Below are 19852 nucleotides of genomic sequence, written 5' to 3'. Positions count from 1 at the left end.
TGTTCTGTGGTGTTATTTTAGCCCTTTCAGTGAAAACTTCCGGGCCCTAAAAAAGGCCTTTGAATAAACAAATAAGGTGAAACTTTTTCTTTCAGCCGCCGAAGCCATAGAGGGTGCGTCCTTGGCGCTTGAGCGCGTAGACCACGTCCATGGCGCTGACAGTCTTGCGCTTGGCGTGCTTTGTGTAGGTAACTGCATCCCGGATCACATTCTCTAGGAACACCTTCAGCACCCCGCGGGTCTCCTCGTAGATGAGGCCGGAGATGCGCTTGACTCCCCCACGCCGAGCCAGGCGGCGAATAGCGGGCTTAGTGACGCCCTGAATGTTGTCTCGCAAAACTTTATGGTGACGCTTGGCGCCCCCCTTACCCAAACCCTTTCCACCCTTACCACGTCCAGATATTTCGAGACCCGAGAACAGTAAAGTACCTTCAGTTTGTTGCAGCCCCTTTAATGCGTAGAGTCTGCGGACCAGAATGAAAACCCAAAGTGCTTTGGCGGGAAGCTCTCTGGGTTGGGGAGGGTTCTTAAAGAAACAAGCCAGCCATTACTCCTTTTCTGTTCTTTCAGTGAATTCTTTTCACCAGCTTCAAGGCCTAGGCTGTATATTTACCCTTTTCTCTAATGTGTTTCTCTCCTCATCCTCGTTAAATTACAAAACCTTTACCTTGTAGATGATACATAAAACCACAGAATAAAATATTCTTTTATCTTTATTTTCTCTAATAGTATTTGCATAATGTTATATCTTGTTTTTTTTTTTAATATATGAAGGAAACATACTAACTTCCAGAAATAGAACAAGATGTTCTGATAAAATAGAGAATTTTGAAACCTTCCAGATGTATTGCTAAATTCTCTTCTATTCAGTGTCAATTTTCATTTTTAATAAGTTCCTATTATTTTGCTGATAATGTGTAGAACCGTTTAAAAAAAGAGAACTCTATAATGATCTAGATTTGGTCTCTGTGTAGATAATTTAAAAAAAATTTTTTTTTAATTAACCAGCCCGCTAATAAGTATAACGTAATAAATGCTTTATCCACTGATTGGAGGAACTTAATTGATCGTTTATTATTTCACTTAAAATTATTTCTAGAGTTTTTATTCTGATCAGTCTATGATAGTGCTCTAGGGTTTTAATTCTTTGTAATGTTGAAATATAAGTATTTGCCAGTGAACTCATACTTCACAATTGTTTATTTCAAGTTAATTTTTACCATTATACTATTCTGGACTGTGAAGAAGGCTGAGTGCCGAAGAATTGATGCGTTTGAACTGTGGTGTTGGAGAAGACTCTTGAGAGTTCCTTGGACTGCAAGGAGATCCAACCAGTCCATTCTGAAGGAGATCAGCCCTGGGATTTCTTTGGAAGGAATGATGCTAAAGCTGAAGCTCCAGTACTTTGGCCACCTCATGCGAAGAGCTGACTCATAGACTCTGATGCTGGGAGGGATTGGGGGCAGGAGGAGAAGGGGACGACCGAGGATGAGATGGCTGGATGGCATCACGGACTCGATGGACGCGAGTCTGAGTGAACTCCGGGAGATGGTGATGGACAGGGAGGCCTGGCGTTCTGCGATTCATGGGGTCGCAAAGAGTCGGACACGACTGAGCGACTGAACTGAACTGAGGTGCAAGAATGAAATTCTTTTAGTACTCTTAACTGTAATAAATTTATACATTTATTAGGGTATATTTGTTATTTTTGAAATAGTTTGTCCTCCTAAGGAAAAATACTGAATCCGAGCCTTTAAATGTCTTGTAGATGTTTTTCTAGGTAACATAATTTTTTAAAAATTTACTTTCATTACTTAGAAGAGCAGTTAATTTTTCATTAGTGAATAGTACAAAATTCAAATAGAGAAAAGAAAGTCTACCTTTGTCTTTCTAAGAAAGTCTTTATAAAAAAAGATTATGTATTTTAAACATTCCTGTTTATACATGCTTAATTTAAAATATATTTATAATTTAACTATTGCTTAAATTCTGAGAAATTTTAATCTCGTCTTTCAGCATTAGCATGTAATCCCATTGTTATTCAATGATTTTCTTACTTTCCTTTATTTCAGTGAGTTACTTTTAGAAGCTTGCATTATAGAATTTTCAAAGGACTCCTATAAACTATCAATTTTATGGAATTAATAACTTTTGAAACAACAAAACTGATTCAAACAACAGGAACAAAATTCAGTATATTTTATAGAGGGGGTAGATAGCTAGTATAGGTTAATTCAAGTTAAGCGAAGTTGCTCAGTCGTGTACGACTCTTTGCGACCCCATGGACTGTAGCCCACCAGGTTCCTTCCATCCATGGAATTTTCTAGGCAGAGTACTGGAGTGAGTTGCCATTTCCTTCTCCAGGGAATTCAAGTTAATTTAAGGGCAAATACAAATTGAAGACAAGAGGCTTAATTATCCGTCCCTTCTTTTTCCTTTTTCTCTTTCAAAAATTCTCTGTCCTTTTCAAAGGTATGTAAATTTTCTTAATGGCTAAAAACACCCTTTGGCTAGCCTCCTATCTCAAATATGTTTCCTCAAGGACCTTGGAGTCCTCTTTTTGAAATGTAATCAACAAGGGAAAGTGCTCTGTTTCCCAGTTTTCCGACTCCAGATTGCAAAGCCTACTAATGTAATGGATGTACCCTCTTACCTATATAACAGGTTTTTTCCCCCTCTTTTGAAATCTCTTTAATAAAACATTGCCTGTGTTGAGCACAATGTTTTTAATAAGCATGAAGCTTAGTCTATAATAAATTTTCTCTTTTGTTTTAAATTCTATTTTCCCAACATTAGTTAACTGGAATATATTTTACAAACCCTTCTCTACTTTAAAATAAATCAGTAAAATTCCCACCAACTACTAGCCTCTCTCCCTATCTGGTTTCATGAGTTTTTGCATAACAGCTAGTGATTGTAAGACTAGTAATGAATGTATATGTGAAAAGTTTGTCAGATTCTTTTATAACTTCTGAAATTGAGAGACAAAGGTTTATTATTTTATAAAGATACAATGTATTATAAAAATACAGTGCTGTTCCTATTATATAGTATTTTATACAATACTATGTTCAAAAAATACATAGTAACTGACTTAATAGGTCAAGATAAACTTTAGTTTAAATCAAGTGTTTTCTTTATTTCTTTATGTTCTTTCACAGTTGAAGTGTAGCTGAACATGCCACCCCAAACTATGCCACCCCTCTTGTCATAAGGATTATTTTGAACTAATTATTTTTGAGAAACAGCATAGACAGGAGAATTTCTGAAAACAAAAATTATACTTTTGTAAGAGACACTTATAGAGGAAAGCTCCATTTACGTCCCCCTCTCCATACTAAGCAGAGAAGGATGACTCTAAATTGCAAAAAAAAAAAAAAGAATTCTGGGACAAAGCACCCACTTTAATCTGCATTGTGTTCAGTGGCTTCAGTCATGCCTGACTCTTTGCGACCCCATGGACTGTAGCCCACCAGCCTCTGTCCATGAGAGTTTCCCCACAAGAATACTGGAGTGGGTTGCTATGCCCTTCTCCAGGGGATCCTCCAGACCCAGGCATCAAACCTGCATCTCCTGCATTGCAAGTGGATTCTTTACCTGTGAGCCAATGGGGAAGTCCCTTACCTTTGTTTACTATGCATTTTTTGGGAAAACTTCTAATGGTAACCGTGCCCCAAACCCCTGCCCTCATACAACTTTGTTTTGTCTTTCATTTCAGTCCCCAAAGGTGTTCAATCTACTGTACAATTGAGCTCATTTCATGTTAGCAAGGTTATGCTCAAAATCCTTCAAGCTAGGCTTCAACAGTACATAAACCAAGAACTTCCAGATGTACACGCTGGCTTTCAAAGAGGCAGAGGAACCAGAAATCAAATTGCAAACATTTGTTGGATCATGGAGAAAGTGAGAGAGTTCCAGAAAAACATCTACTTTTGTTTCATTGACTATACTAAAGACTTTGACTGTGTGGATCACAACAAACTGTGGAGAATTCTTCAGGTGAGGGGAAAACAAGACCACCTTAGCTGTCTCTGAGAAACCTGTATGCAAGTCAAGAAGCAATAGTTAAAACTGAACACAGAACAATGGACTGGTTCAAAACTGGGAAAGAAATATGACAAGGCTGTATATTCCTTATTTAACTTCTATGCAGAGTACATCACGTGAAATGCCAGGCTGGACAGATCGCAAACTGGAATCAAGATTGCCAGGAGAAATATCAACAGCCTCAGATGTGAAGATTATACCACTCTAACAGAAAGTGAAGAACTAAAGAACCTCCTGAAGAGGGTGAAAGAGTATAGTGAAAAAGATGGCTTAAAACTCAATATTCAAAAAACTAAGATCATGGCATCTGGTACCATCATTGACAGATTTTATTCTCTTGGGCTCCAAAATCACTGAGGATGGTGACTGGAGCCATGAAATTAAAAGGCGTTTATTCCTTGGGGGGAAAAAAGCTATGACAAACCTAGATAGCATATTAAAAAGCAGAGACATCACTTTGCCAACAAAAGACTGCATAGTCAAGCTATGGTTTTTCCAGTAGTCAAGTATGGATATGAGAGTTGGACCATAAAGAATGCTGAGCACCAAAGAATTGATGCTTTTAAAACCGTCATTTTAAAAGATCCTTGAGAGTCCCTTGGACTGCAAGGAGATCAAATCAGTCAATCCTAAAGGAAATCAACCCTGAATATTCATTGGAAGGCTGATGCTGAAGCTCCAATACTTTGGCCACCTGATGTGAACAGCCGACTCACTGGAAAAAATCCTGATGCTGGGAAAGACTGAAGGCAAAAGGAGAAGGAGGAGCCCAAGGATGAGATGGTTAGACAGTCTCAACGGATATGAATTTGAGACAAACTGAAGGAGATAGCAGAGGTCAGAGGAGCCTGGTGTGCTGCAGTCCATTGGGTGGCTAAGATTCAGATCTGACTTAGCAGTTGAACAACAAAGATCATATATAAGGTGGTGGCTTGGGTCATCTTGCGGTGCTTACTCATTTTTCCTAAGTGTCTTTCATACACATATGAGGTATACATGTTAATAAAAATTTGGTGATTTTGAACTTGTCTTATAGGAAGTCTCAGCCAAGAATTCAAAGGGAAAAATATTTTCTCCCCTCTCCTACACAGTATGAATCAAATCCAGCAGCAAACTATCAGTCACATTTGTGAAATATATCTATACCAAACCATCTATTGCCCCCAGTTTAGGCCAAACCACCATTATCTCTCAAAAAGACCATTGCAATAGCCTTCCTAATTTATATTATTACTTCTAAACTTTGTATTCACCATATAATTGCCTTAGTGAACTTTCAAAGAAATATAAATTAGGTTATGCCATTCGTTCATTCAAAACCCTTAGAATGATTTGTAAAAACATAACATAGCATATAAAACCTACATGATCATAAAGCCCTACATGATCTGGTCTCTTCCTGTCTCTGTGAACTCCCTTTCTACCCTTGTTTTCTCTGCTCTTGATCTTCCTTAAATATTCTTGATCTTAAAGTTGATCTTTATCTTCTCATCTCAAAATGAATAGATGGCCAAACTGTCTGTAATGGAGCATAAAGAAAGAAAGAAAGAAAGTGAAGTTGCTCAGTCGTGTCCGACTCTTTGCAACCCCATGGACACCACGGCTCCTCCGTCCATGGGGTTTTCTAGGCAAGAGTACTGGAGTGGGTTGCCATTTCCTTCTCCAGGAAACTTCCTGACCCAGGGATCAAACCCAGGGCTCCCACATTGTAGACAGACGCGTTACCATCTGAGCCACCGCATAAATACTTCCAAATATAAGGAAAAAAATGTTTAACTACATTATCAACCCAGAACTTTGGATTTTAAATGAAAACACACACACACACACAAAACTTAAAAGTTGTTGCAATGGCGGAGGTCCTCATCGACTGTGGTCCTCCAGGCTCCTCTTCAGGGTATTTCCCAGGCAAGCATACTGGAGTGGGTTGACATTTCCTTCTTCAGGGGATCTTCCTGACCCACTCAGGGATCGAACCTGAGTCTCCTGCATCTTACACTGCAGGTGGGTTCTTTGCACCTGAGCCATTGGGGCAGCCTGTATTGTAATGAAAGAGCTTTAATTTACTTTAAAACTTTTGTTTACAAATATTCTCTGTGCATCATTTATAAATATAAGGTTGAGTTCAGATTTTTTGTTAATACAGACAACAGTATAAATCAACAAAATATCAGTAGTTGGTGTTGAAGGATAGAATAGGCCACCCCAAGATACTCCATTTAGCACAAAGATTGATTTGCCCAACTGAAGTATTTGAGATGAAGCAGATCCAAGAAAGTCTTCTTGCCTTCCTTTGATCTTCCTAAAAGACACAAATTGACAGAGATGTCCCTCCTCTCTACCAGGAAGGACAATTTTAATCCCAATAGAGAATAGAGAAGGTATCAATTTAAATATGCCTAAGAGAATCTACTCTTGTTTCCCTGGTAACCTCCTCATAACTAACCTCCTCACATCTTCAACAGCAAATAGTATTTATGGTGGAGTTCTTTTTTTTTTTTTTGTCCATACCTCATAAGTTTGAGGGATCTTAATTCCCCAATAAGGGACTGAATTTGCGTTATCAGCAGTGAAAGCCTCCAGAGAACTCCTGGCCTTCTAAGGCACCTTGGGAGGTATTCATTTTTCCCTGGATTTCTTCCATGTTTACATGAGGTACACATGTTAAGAAACTTGTTTTTCTCTTTAGAATTTGTCTTTTATTATAAGACTTGTTATTTGAAAACTGGGTTTTGCCCCTTGGTGGGTATCGAACCAAAAGGTACAACCAAGCCAAAGATCAGAAGGAAGAAAGGATTTATTATTACAAAAAGCAACTAAAGAGAATACCAGGGATATTCCCAAAGCAGTTTCCCCCTGAACAGCAAAATTGGGAGTTTTAAGCCAAGGGAACATGCGTATTCATAAAGGGTCTGGAGCAGAGGAGAAATCAGCATAGAACTGGGGCAAAGGTTGATTCAAGTCACCAGGGGCAAAATTATCATTCTATCCTCCACCTAGGTGGGGTCCTTCCTGCAGAACTCAAAGACTATCAGATTATCTATATGCCTTGAGGAACTAGAACTTTGTTTTATTGCTGAACTGTTATCTCTTTACTCCGAGAAGGCAATGGCACTCCACTCCAATACTCTTGCCTGGAAAATCCCATGGATGGAGAAGCCTGGTTGGCTGCAGTCCATGGGGACGCAAAGAGTTGGACACGACTGAGCGACTTCACTTTTACTTTTCACTTTCATGCATTGGAGAAGGAAATGGCAACCCACTCCAGTGTTCTTGCCTAGAGAATCCCAGGGACGGCGGAGCCTGGTAGGCTGCCGTCTATGGGGTCACACAGAGTCGGACACGACTGCAGTGACTTAGCAGTAGCAGTATCTCTTTACTGCTTTTCCTTTATTCCTGCATTCTCTTACTTCTCTTCAGATCAATTACTGACACTGTTAAACGACAACCATTGCCACTAGGCTTATATAAAAAATGATTTTGGCTAAAATGGCTCATGTCACAAAACCATTCCTGGGAAATTCTAGTGATCCAGTGGTTAGGATTCCACTCTTTCACTGTCGAGGGCCAGAGTTCAATTCCTGATCGAGGAATTAAGATCCCACAAACTGCAGGGCGACACCAAAAAAAGAGGGAGAGAGGGAGAAAGCCATTGCTGGTTCTTTCTGGGGGAACCCCTAACCCATCTGCTTACAGGCTCTCTGTCAAAAACTCACAAGGGTGCGGAAAAGTAACTCCCCTCCCCCCTACAATTGGAAGACATAAACACAATTAAACACAATTGAATAATGAATGAAATCACTTGGGTTACATAGCTCCTGAACAACCTGTTAAAAGTCAAACATTTTACTTTTTTGATAAGCCGTATCGGTGTCTAGGATTGCTAGATATTGTCAACATTTATTCCAATAAGTCTTACTTATGTTAATACGTTAAGGGTCTCCTGGCTCAGAGAGTAAAGCGTCTGCCTACAATGCAGGAGACCCGGCTTCAATCCTTGGGTCGGGAAGATCTCCTGGAGAAGGAAATGGTAACCCATTCCAGTATTCTTGCCTGGAAAATCCCATGGACCGAGAAGCCTGGTAGGCTACAGGCCATGGGGTCGCAGAGTCGGACACGACTGAGCGACTTCACCTCACTCTACTTCATGTTAATACCAGAATGTTAAACATACAATAATAGGATGAGTGAGGTATTAGTAGACCAAGTGCTAAAAAATTCGACGTAGGAAGAAGCAATTTTAGTGAAAAAAATAAGTTGAAAAAGAATGAGCTAAACTGACCAAATTTTACACTAAGGGTTTTTGACCTGTAATCCATATATGCCACTATATGAAGCCAAAAGTTTTCCTACTAAGTTTTGTATTTTTCTGTCATCCAACATTATTAACAAATGTCAAGCTCTTTTACTGAAACTATGGGTGGCCCTGAAAAGAGCCTTTGGTTTGGACTCATTGGAGTTACTATAATCCAGGCAACTACTTGCCCTTGGCCTTGTGGTGGCTCTCGGTCTTCTTGGGCAGCAGCACCGCCTGGATGTTGGGCAGGACGCCGCCCTGAGCGATGGTGACTTTGCCCAGCAGCTTGTTCAGCTCCTCGTCGTTGCGGATGGCCAGCTGCAGATGACGCGGGATGATACGGGTCTTCTTGTTGTCTCGGGCCGCGTTGCCCGCCAGCTCCAGAATCTCGGCCGTCAGGTACTCCAGCACCGCCGCCAGGTACACTGGCGCGCCGGCCCCGACCCGCTCGGCATAGTTACCCTTGCGGAGCAGCCGGTGAACACGGCCCACAGGGAACTGGAGCCCAGCTCGCGAGGAGCGTGTCTTGGCTTTGGCACGAGCCTTGCCGCCTTGTTTACCTCGCCCAGACATTATAACCCGAACTTCACCCCAAACGGCTACCAAAAGAGTGAAATTACAAGGGTAGCATTTCTTTTATAACCCTCATTAGGCGCGAAAAGAAGGCATGTCATTGGCTAGGATTGTGGCTTCATTTTAGCCAATGGGAATGCGAATTGGTATTCTTGCGTTCTAATTGGGCATAACTAATTTATGACGTCTTCTGGAACAGCCATCAGTAAGACTGAGAGGTTAACGTATCGCCTTATTTGCATAAGAGCTTGTATATAAAAAGGAGTCATCGTATCTTCTGTGTGTTCTTCGCTTGAACTTGTTTGACCTGTTATTCGTCATGCCTGAACCGGCTAAATCTGCTCCGGCCCCGAAGAAGGGCTCCAAGAAGGCGGTGACCAAGGCTCAGAAAAAGGACGGCAAGAAGCGCAAGCGCAGCCGTAAGGAGAGCTACTCTATCTACGTGTACAAGGTGCTGAAGCAAGTTCACCCGGACACCGGCATTTCGTCCAAGGCCATGGGTATCATGAACTCCTTTGTAAACGACATTTTCGAGCGCATCGCGGGCGAGGCATCGCGCCTGGCGCATTACAACAAGCGCTCGACCATCACATCCAGGGAGATCCAGACGGCCGTGCGCCTGCTGCTGCCTGGGGAGCTGGCCAAGCATGCGGTGTCCGAGGGCACCAAGGCTGTCACCAAGTACACTAGTGCCAAGTAAACTGAGTCGGTTGCAAACAATTCTAACGGCTCTTTTAAGAGCCACCCATGTTCTCAGAGAAAGAGCTGATGCTTATTCTCCTTCTGCCCTGGGTCTTTGTGATTCTTTACAGTATGTGATCTGGGAGGTAGAACAGTTCCTGAGCAGTCTTAGGAGTTTTTGTCACAGTAAGCTCGCGATCCAGTAATATAACGTTGCCTGACCCTGGCAAAGCTCTGAAGTTCCTTGTGTAACCTTGGCTTTGATCTTTACTGTTTGTTACTCAGGAATTTCCTGCATGTGAGAAGAGCTTTGCTACTCGTTCTGATAGCCATTAGGGTTAAGTAAGAGAGAACTTTAGTTCATGACACAAATACTTCCTAGTCGCCGGTCTGGGACAAGGAGTTTTGAGTCCTGCCTGGGTGCAGAGGTTAGGCGGGAAGTTTAAATTTGGCGGGTGAGCGCCAGCCCTTCCTCCCAGGTCCTGATTTGTTGCCGGCATCGGGGAAGGAACCACTGGTTTCCGAGCGCGGGACAAACCGACTAACTGCCGCCCAGCCCAGGCACTCACAAGCTCCTTGAATAAACATTTTCGGCTAGTTCATCCTGCTTTTCATTTTTCCGTCTTTCTTAGCGCTTAGTCCCTTTCGAGAATAAGATGTATCACTTCCTCTCGAAATGTTCGTTGGAGAGTAAGGAACCTGATGGATATTTTCAGACTGATAAATACTATCGCTTTGTTTCTAATTAGGATACTGCTTTCCTTTTGCCCTATATTCATAAAATAGGAAACAGCAAGAGACGAAACACGACTTTTGCGGTTCAATGAACGCAGAGAAACTTGAGGCCGTTTGTCTCAGACTTTCCTCTAAAACAAAGATCAGTTTCTATTGTAACACTCCTTTGGTTGGTATTTTAAATCCTATTTTGACTTTGCCTAGAACCAGTGAAGAGGACCAGCGTTATTCAGGTTGTCACAAAAGAGAACCAGGCACTCACAATGCTTCTCTAAATTATTGTTCAAAATTATGTGTCCCTTTGGGGTAAAAAGCCATGATTTATAAATCATTTGGACAAGTCCACCATGGCTGTTTATTTTGTTGTTTGGTTTTTTGTTTTTTGGTTTAGGTGGTAATTTTCAATGAAATTACCTAATTTATCTAAAATGGGTCTAAAGTTAGCATAGTAATAATGCCTAAAAGCAATTAATGTTTTGTTAAATCCACTATCAGAGGTACTCTTCCCCTTTGTTGACCCAAAACCATACCCATGTTTCAACCTGCAGTTTTGAGTTTTGCCTGTCCAAAATTTCCTCCCATTTTTGAGCTTTTTCTAACAGCTTATCCAGCATTTGGAAACTGCCTCCATAATGTCTCATATATTGATTTCTGAGAGACAGAAGTGAGCAGCCTTAAAGAGACATCTTAGTTCCCTGCCCAGGAATCAGACCTGTGTTCAGTTCAGTTCAGTTGCTCAGTTGTGTCTGACTCTGCAACCAAATGGATGCCAGACTTCCCTGTCCATCAGCAACTCCCAGGCCTTGCTCAAACTCAGGTCCATCGAATCAGTGATGCCATCCAACCATCTTATCCTCTGTCATCCCCTTCTCCTCCTGCCTTCCATCTCACCCAGCATCAGGGTCTCTTCTAAGGAGTCAGTTCTTCACATCAGGTGGCCGAAGTATTGGAGTTACAGCTTCAGTATCAGTCCTTCCAATGAATATTCAGGACTGATTTCCTTTAGGATAGACCGTTTGGATCTCCTTGCAGTCCAAGGGACTCTCGAGAGTCTTCTCCAACACCACAATTCAAAAGCATCAATTCTTTGGCACTCAGCTTTCTTTATGGTCCAACTCTCATGTCCATACATGACCACTGGAAAAACCATAGCCTTGACTAGACTGACCTTTGTTGGCAAAGTAATGTCTCTGCTTTTTAATATGCTGTCTAGATTGGTCACAGCTTTTCTTCCAAGAAGCAAGCATCTTTTAATTTCATGGCGGCAGTCACCATCTGCAGTGATTTTGGAGCTCAAAAATAAAGTCTCTCCTGTTTAAAGTCTATCCCAATAAAGTCTCTCCTGTTTCCATTGTTTACCCATCTACTTACCGTCAAGTGATAGGACCGGATACCATGATCTTAGTTTTTTGAATGTTGAGATTTAAGCCAGATTTTTCACTTTCCTCTTTCACCTTCATCAAGAGGCTTTTTAGTTTCTCTTCGCTTTCTGCCATAAGAGTGGTGTATATTTGCAAATATGCATATCTGCATATTTGAGATTATTGACATTTGTCCCAGCAACCTTGATTCCAGCTTGTGCTTTATTCAGCCTGGCATTTCGCATGATTCACTCTGCATATTAGTTAAATAAGCAGGGTGACAATATACAGCCTTGATGTACTCCTTTCCCAATTTGGAACCAGTCTGTTGTTCCATGTCCAGATCTAACTGTTGCTTCTTGACCTGCATACAGATTTCTCAGAGGGCAGGTAAGGTGGTCTGGTATTACTATCTCTTTAAGAATTTTCCGCAGCTTGTTATGATCCACTCAGTTAAAGGCTTTGGTGTAGTCAATAAATCAGAAGTGGATGTTTTTCTGGAACTCTCTTGCTGATCCAACAGATGTTGGCAATTTGATCTCTGGTTCCTTTGCTTTTTCTAAATCCAGCTTGAACACCTAGAAGTTCTCAGTTCACCTACAGTTGAAGCCTGGCTTGGAGAATTTTGAGCATTCCTTTACTAGCATATGAGATGAGTGCAATTGTGTGGTAGTTTGAACATTCTTTGAAATTGCCTTTCTTTGGGATTGGAATGAAAACTGACCTTTTCCAGTATGTGGCCACTGCTGAGATTTCCAAATTTGCTGGCATATTGAGTGCAGCACTTTCACAGCATCATCTTTCAGGATTTGAAATAGCTCCACTGGAATTCTATCACCTCCACTAGCTTTGTTCATAGTGATGCTTCCTAATGCTCACTTGACTTTGCATTCTAGGATGTCTGGCTCTAGTCCAGTGATCACACCATCATGGTTATCTAGGTCATGAAGATCTTTTTTGTATAGTTCTTCTGTGTATTCTTGCCACCTCATCTTAGTATCTTCTGCTTCTGTTAGGACCATATCATTTCTGTCCTTTATCGTGCCCATCTTTGCATGAAATGTTCCCTTGGTATCTCTAATTTTCTTGAAGAGATCTCTAGTCTTTCCCATTCTGTTGTTTCCCTCTATTTCTTTGCATTGATCGCTGAAGAAGGCTTTCTTATCTCTCCTTGCTATTCTTTGGAACTCTGCATTCAGATGCTTATATCTTTCCTTTTCTCCTTTGCCTTTCACTTCTCTTCTTTTCTCAGCTATTTGTAAGGCCTCCTCAGACAACCATTTATTTTTCTTGGGGATGACCTTGATCACTGCCTCCTGTCCAGTGTCACAAACCTTTGTCCATAATTCTTCAAGCACTCTGTCTATTAGATCTAATCCCTTGAATCTATTTGTCAGTTTCACTGTATAATCGTAAGGGATTTGATTTAGGTCATACCTGAATGGTCTAGTGGTTTTCCCTACTTTCTTCAATTTAAGTAGGAATTGTGCAACAAGGAGTTCATGATATGAGCCATAGTCAGCTCCCAATCTTGTTTTTGCTGACTGCATGGAGCATCTCCATCTTTGGCTGCAAGTAATATAATCAATCTGATTTTGGTATTGACCATCTGGTGATGTCCATGTGTAGAGTCATCTCTTGTGTTGTTGGAAGAGGGTGTTTGCTAAAATCAGGGCATTCTTTTGGCAAAACTGTTAGACTTTGCCCTGCTTCATTTTGTACTCCAAGGCCAAATTTGCCTGTTACCCCAGGTATCTCTTGACTTCCTACTTTTGCATTCCAGTCCACTATGATAAAAAGGATATCTTTTGGGGGGAGTTAGTTCTAGAAGGTCTTGTAGGTCTTCATAGAACTGTTCAACTTCAGCTTCTTCAGCATTAGTGGTTGGGGCATAGACTGGATTACTGTGATATTGAATGGTTTGCCTTGGAAATGAACAGAGATCATTCTGTCATTTTTGAGATTGCACCCAAGAACTGCATTACAGATTCTTGTTGACTATGAGGGCTACTCCATTTCTTCTAAGGGATACTTGCCCATAGTAGTCGATACAAGGGTCATCTGAGTTAAATTTGCTCATTTCAGTCCATTTTATTGATTCCTAAAATGTTGATGTTCACTCGCCATCTCTTGTTTGAACACTTCAAACTTATCTTGATTCATGGACCTAACCTTCCAGGTTCCTATGCAATATTGCTCTTTACAGCATCAGGCTTTACTTCCATCACCAGTCACACCCACAACTGGGCACTGTTTTTGCTTTGGCTCCATCTCTTCATTCTTTCTGGAGTTAGTTCTCCACTCTTCTCCAGTAGCATATTGGGCATCTACCAACCTGGGGAATTCATCTTTCAGTGTCATATCTTTTTGCCTTTTCATACTGTTATTGAGGTCTCAAGGGAAGAATACTGAAGTGGTTTGCCATTCCCTTCTCCAGTGGGCCACGTTTTGTCAGAACTCTCCACCATGACCTGTCTGTCTTGGGTCACCCTACATGACATGGTTGATAGTTTCACTGAGTTAGACAAGGCTGTGGTCCATGTGATCAGTTTGATTAGTTTTTTGTGATTGTGGTTTTCATTCTGTCTGCCCTCTGAGGGATAAGGATAAGAGGCTTATAGAAGCTTCCTGATGGGAGAGACTGACTGTGGGGGAAACTGGGTCTTGTTCTGATGGGTGCGGCCATGCTCAGTAAATCTTTAATCCAGACCTGGGTAGCTTGGATGAAAACCAGAAATCCACCAGGGGCTAGAGGCTAGAAGCAAAGTTCCTCTGGCTCTTGCCCTATTTAAAAAATTTATTTCTCTAAGAGGCAAAAACTTTAAAAACAGTTTATTATTATTTACTATTTATTAAATTTATTATTTAGAGACACAGCATAAGTGGGAGAGCACACTGAGAAACAGTTGGTCTTTTTTTTTAAAGACAAAAACAAGATAGAAACACCCACCCAGAGAGAAAGGGTGTGGGTATCCTCCCTAATGAGGAGTGTAGTAAAGAGGCAGTTAATTTATATAGGGCAGTTCTTTCAGGTCTTTGTTTACCTTTGGCCAATTACCTTGATTCTAATCACACATCTGACCTGTTCTAGGACACGCCTCAGCATGAGCTTACATCTTTTCTTCAAGATGGATTCCACCACTGAGGCCTGTGGAAAGTTTGGCATCAGCTGTTATGGGATGGCACTCCCTCCCTTTTGACCCCACCCCCACCCACAAGGCGTGTTTATGTGCAGGGAGGTCTCCCTAACCTCCGGAGTGATCATCTTATCTCTTTACTCCATCCAGCATCTAATGGAATGCAAATCAGAAAAATCATTGTAAAAAAATAAAATATTTGAGGCAATTGAAGATTTTTTTTCTAGTACTAGTTATTGGATGATGTTACAAATCATTTAAAATTTTTCATTGGAGAGAAAATCTTGTATTTTGTTTAATTCTGTATCTGTTGGGATGTTTGAAATATTCATGATTGAAACATGTTTATGATTCCTATACACTGTAACCCTCCCCCACAGTGTACCCGGTGGGTGGATAAAGAAACAACACAAGGGGTGTTGGTTAATTGTTGAAGCTTTGCCTGATGGGCACTTGGAAGTACCTTGTTCTCAGTCTGTCAACTTCTGTGTATATATCAATGCGTCTCTTCCCTGCCTCCCTTCCCCTTTCCCCAAAAAATGTTTCTTTAAAAAGCTGGCCCAACTAACGAACATAATTCTCTTCCAGTCAATAAGGAGTGATAATGAGAGGAATCAACTGTTGGTGAAGAGAAATTCTGGAGACTGAACTAAGGAAACCAGGAGAGAGGCGGTTTGCACAGGGGAGTTCATAGCAGCAGTGGTCCTCTTCTTCCCGCGCACAGGCTCGACAATCAAGAAACGCTCTCGCCATCTTATGGCCCTTTAAGATAATACAGTTAATATTTTATTCTGTGGTTTCTGTTAGGCAGTCCATTGCTAGACTTTAATAACTGTGTATGTAAAAATACAAGGAACAATACTACTTCAAACACAGTTCTCATCTGACCAAGTCCTCTCATCAATAACAAAGAACCACGTTATTAGTTTCTTATGTTCCTGTCTGGAATTTCTTTATACAAACGCAAATATATAAATGTGGATTCTCTATGTCCCCTTTAACTCAAATGGCCAATGGCTATATTCCTCTCAAGTTCTGCCCCTGATTTTCTCATTATCTAGCCTGGAATTCTTTCCTATTAGTAAGTAGAGTAGCTAAGACTTCTCAGCAGGTGCACTTGAACCAGTGACCTGAGGAGGGTAATCAGAGGCCAAAGCTGTTATTACACTGGCTGCATCTTCCCTGAAAATAAGCCTGATGCTCATTTGAGAGGAAGCATGGGTCTCTTGACAAGCTGCTCAGGAGCTGAACCTGGTCAGGAGAGTTGTGGGGTGGCTGAATTCGTGTTCCCTTCCTGGAATGGGACCACTGTGCTTGGTAAGGAAGGGACATTGAAGTCCTAACACAGGTATTTGTCCTGTTGGTGAGGCATTCTTTGAATGTCATCTTTCTATCTGAGCCACCCCAAGCAAATTTCCAATTCCTACTTACTGTTCTTCATAATATGTATCAAGATCTGACATGCTGTATACTTGACTTATCCTCACCATACCATCCTCTTCACCAGAATGTAAGTCAACTGAGAGCTGAATTTCTCTGTTTTAGTCTACTTTGATCATGATTGTATCCCCCAGCTTCTAGAACAGTGCCTGGCACACAGTATATCTCTAAATAAATGGATGGAGTAATATTCTCCCCTGTTGTTATGGGAGACCTCAAAGACTTTACTTTCTTGGGTGGATGATTCAGCGGAAAAACAAAACAAATTGTCTCCACTTCCTGCCACTCTCCGAGCGCTTCTTCTGGTTGAACTTCCAGTTTTCTTCCCCTTCAAAAAAAAAAAAAAACACCTTAGGTTTTGTTAAAAATTCAGGTTTCTCCTTCTTCATGAATTTTGCTTATTAATGATTGCTATTACATACATTATTTTATTTTTATATGCCAAAAAAAAGGGAAATGTCATATTGAGTTACTTCAAGATATTCTGTCTTCTCTGAATCTCCATTCTGTCAGGAAAGACATGCACCCTTGCTGGCTTCAGGGTTTCGGTTAACAGGAAATGACAAATCCACCTCTTTTCAGAGTACTGTTTACTGGATTAATGTTTCTCTCAGAAGAGAAACACCACCAGTGTCTAAGGAATTCTCCACATGGGTCAACAAGACTTCCATTTTACCCCTACAGTTGGAGGAACCCAACGTTAGAGGGTGGTGCTGTAGATGACATCCCATGCTCATCTAGCAGTAGAACCTGGTGGACTTTTGACTGAGGACAGTTGTGTTTGTCTTTGGCTAGTTGTTGTTTTTTTTTTTTTTTCCTTCACCAGCTCTCATTTTCTCCAAGTTTCTTACCTTCTGAAATTTCAGTCATCCTTTTTTCACTACCCATAGTCTCCTCCCTGGCCATATTAGATGGAGTATTCCATGTAGTCCAACCAATGAAGGAATGAATTACTTTGAATTTGTCTCCAGCCTAAACTCCTTCTTACTTTAAATCTGCACTTGTAAACAAATGACGTGAGATACTTTTTGAAATACGACCAAAAGGACCTGAGCAATAATTGCCACTATCTGTTCATTGGAAGGACTGATGCTGAAGCTGAAACTCTAATACTTTGGCCACCTCATGTGAAGAGTTGATTCATTGGAAAAGACCCTGATGCTGGGAGGGGTTGGGGGCAGGAGGAGAAGGGGACGACAGAGGATGAGATGGCTGGATGGCATCACCGACTCTATGTACATGAGTCTGGGTAAACTCCGGGAGTTGGTGATGGATAGGGAGGCTTGGCGTGCTCGCAAAGAGTTGGACATGACTGAGTGACTGAACTGAACTGAACTGATTCAGGACTAGATCAGGGAAAGATAAAAAGTGAATCACTCACATTGTTTTATTGAGTCCAGTTTAACTTTTCATGAACACATATCATTATCCTCATTTAAGATGTGAAGCTGAGGCTCAGGGGAAATAGCTTCTTCAAGTCACATGGCTAACTGGCAAAGCCACTAGTGGAAAGCAGACTTTTATTTTTACTCTAAAATGCGTGTTCTTTCATCCACCTCATGTTCTCTCCACATTCCTTCTTCACATGTGCTTGCCAGTTCTCATATATATATTTACAGATTTGAGGATTTCTTCACCAGTTAAATACATATCCAAACTCCAAGGACTTGCCAAATCTTGTAGATTATTCCTGCACATTCTTTTCCTTTTCACTTATTTCTTCATCCATTCGTGGCAAATAGTACTGTAGAGGAAATGCTGTGTCATATATAGGCCACCTCTGACTTTAGAGGCTGATAGAAGGTACATAGTCTGGCATCTGGGGCCCTTCCATGTTTGAATAACTTCTGATTTCTGCACCTCTAGTTACACCACCTTGCAATCTTTCTGACACAGCTAAAGAAATGTGATTCAAAACTCAGCACAGGGGAGAGAAGAAAAGAAGTACTAAAAGGGACAGTGAGATTTCAGGGACAACAGATAAGTTCACTGTCTTGATTGGGGTCATGGTATGTGTATATATATGTCAAAATTCATTAAAATGTACCCTGTAAATATATGCAGTTCATCATATACCAGTTATACTTTAATAAAGCTATTTTAAAAATAAAAGTAAAAATTCATTTCTTGGGTCAAAATATAATAGGAAAAAGCAAAACTGCAATATATCTTTTTAAAGTTAGTTATGAAAAGCCTACAAGTAAGGAACAAGAACTCTAACTCACCAGTGGAAATGAATTAGAGCCTGGGAAGTACACCCAGGAAAACTTGTCTGATATCTATTCTGTGGCTTATGAGAGTCTCACCTTACGTATAGTCAAGGATATCACTTAGCAGGCCAAGAAGATTAAATGAGTACGTCAGGGAAAGAGGACACCCTTTCTTTCAGTTTGGGGTACTTTAGCTGCAACGTGGTAGAGTGAAAAACACGTGTGTCATGTCTATTACCACAAAGAACAAATTTTAATCTCCCAATGGGGTAAAATATGACTTTATTGTTGCTTTATGATACAACCTTCAATTCATTGAAAGTCTCAGATGGAGTCCTGCAAGTCACTCTACCCAGACTTTCCCAACCATTTCCCCTACCAAATCCTGGGATTCTGACAGTCTCTAAATGATGCTTCTTTTCATGTGGCCTTTACACAGGGTGTCTTCATTTTCAAGTTCTCAGGGGCACAATTTGGAAATATCCAATCCAGTCACTCTTCAGCAACCGATTCTTGGTTCCACCCTCAAGCAGCATACTGAATGTGGCCTCTTAGAAAGTGGTTTGTGTGGTTGTCATCTGACAGTAAGTTACCTCCAAATTCCTTTATCTTTTAACTCATGTTCTCATCTCTTCAGTGCTATCAGTTCAGTTCGGTTCAGTCGCTCAGTCTTGTCCGACTCTTTGCGACCCCATAAATCGCAGCACACCAGGCCTCCCTGTCCATCACCATCTCCCGGAGTTCACTCAGACTCACGTCCACCCAGTCAGTGATGCCATCCAGCCATCTCAGCCTCAGTCGTCCCCTTCTCCTCCTGCCCCCAATCCCTCCCAGCATCAGAGTCTTTTCCAATGAGTCAACTCTTCACATGAGGTGGCCAAAGTACTGGAGTTTCAGCTTCACCATCATTCCTTCCAAAGAAATCCCAGGGCTGATCTCCTTCAGAATGGACTGGTTGGATCTCCTTGCAGTCCAAGGGACTCTCAAGAGTCTTCTCCAACATCACAGTTCAAAAGCATCAATTCTTCGGCGCTCAGCCTTCTTCACCATCCAACTCTCACATCCATACATGACCACTGGAAAAACCATAGCCTTGACTAGACGGACCTTAGTCAGCAAAGTAATGTCTCTGCTTCCGTGCTATACATTTCTTCAATTTTGGTCAGTAGATTTGTTCTTGAGAATCTAATTCAAATTCTGCCTTGGTCTGCTTGTTCTGCTGACTATATCTGTTGATAAACTTATTTTATTGCTCATTGGAGTAATAACTTTTAAAATGAGGGACTGGAGAGACCAGATTCCAGTTTCTACCAGCTTTGTCTTTTACTTATCTCTTCCTCCATTTCCCTGAAGGAAACTAGGAAAATCCGC

General features: G+C 41.1%; 3 protein-coding genes across 3 annotated transcripts; 1 reads left to right on the top strand and 2 right to left on the bottom strand.

Annotated features, from left to right (window-relative positions):
- Positions 1 to 91: 91 nt before the first annotated feature.
- LOC128055537 (histone H4-like) lies at positions 92 to 3641 on the bottom strand. The gene is made up of 2 exons (XM_052648144.1): positions 3625 to 3641; positions 92 to 464 (listed from the first exon to the last, which is right to left on the bottom strand). The coding sequence occupies exons 1-2, from the start codon at positions 3639 to 3641 to the stop codon at positions 92 to 94; spliced, it is 390 nt and encodes a 129-aa protein (XP_052504104.1).
- A 4883-nt stretch (positions 3642 to 8524) lies between these two features.
- On the bottom strand, positions 8525 to 8917 carry LOC128055195 (histone H2A type 1). Its single transcript, XM_052647606.1, has one exon. It carries the CDS (start codon positions 8915 to 8917, stop codon positions 8525 to 8527), a length of 393 nt encoding a protein of 130 aa, XP_052503566.1.
- Positions 8918 to 9236: 319 nt separating this feature from the next.
- LOC128055207 (histone H2B type 1-J) lies at positions 9237 to 9617 on the top strand. Its single transcript, XM_052647620.1, has one exon. It carries the CDS (start codon positions 9237 to 9239, stop codon positions 9615 to 9617), a length of 381 nt encoding a protein of 126 aa, XP_052503580.1.
- The last annotated feature ends 10235 nt before the right edge of the window (positions 9618 to 19852 follow it).

Source organism: Budorcas taxicolor, chromosome 11, assembly GCF_023091745.1.
Source record: "Budorcas taxicolor isolate Tak-1 chromosome 11, Takin1.1, whole genome shotgun sequence".
Taxonomy (NCBI): domain Eukaryota; kingdom Metazoa; phylum Chordata; class Mammalia; order Artiodactyla; family Bovidae; genus Budorcas; species Budorcas taxicolor.
The sequence above is the reverse complement of the archived record's forward strand: the minus strand, read 5'-3'. Positions and strand labels throughout refer to the sequence as shown.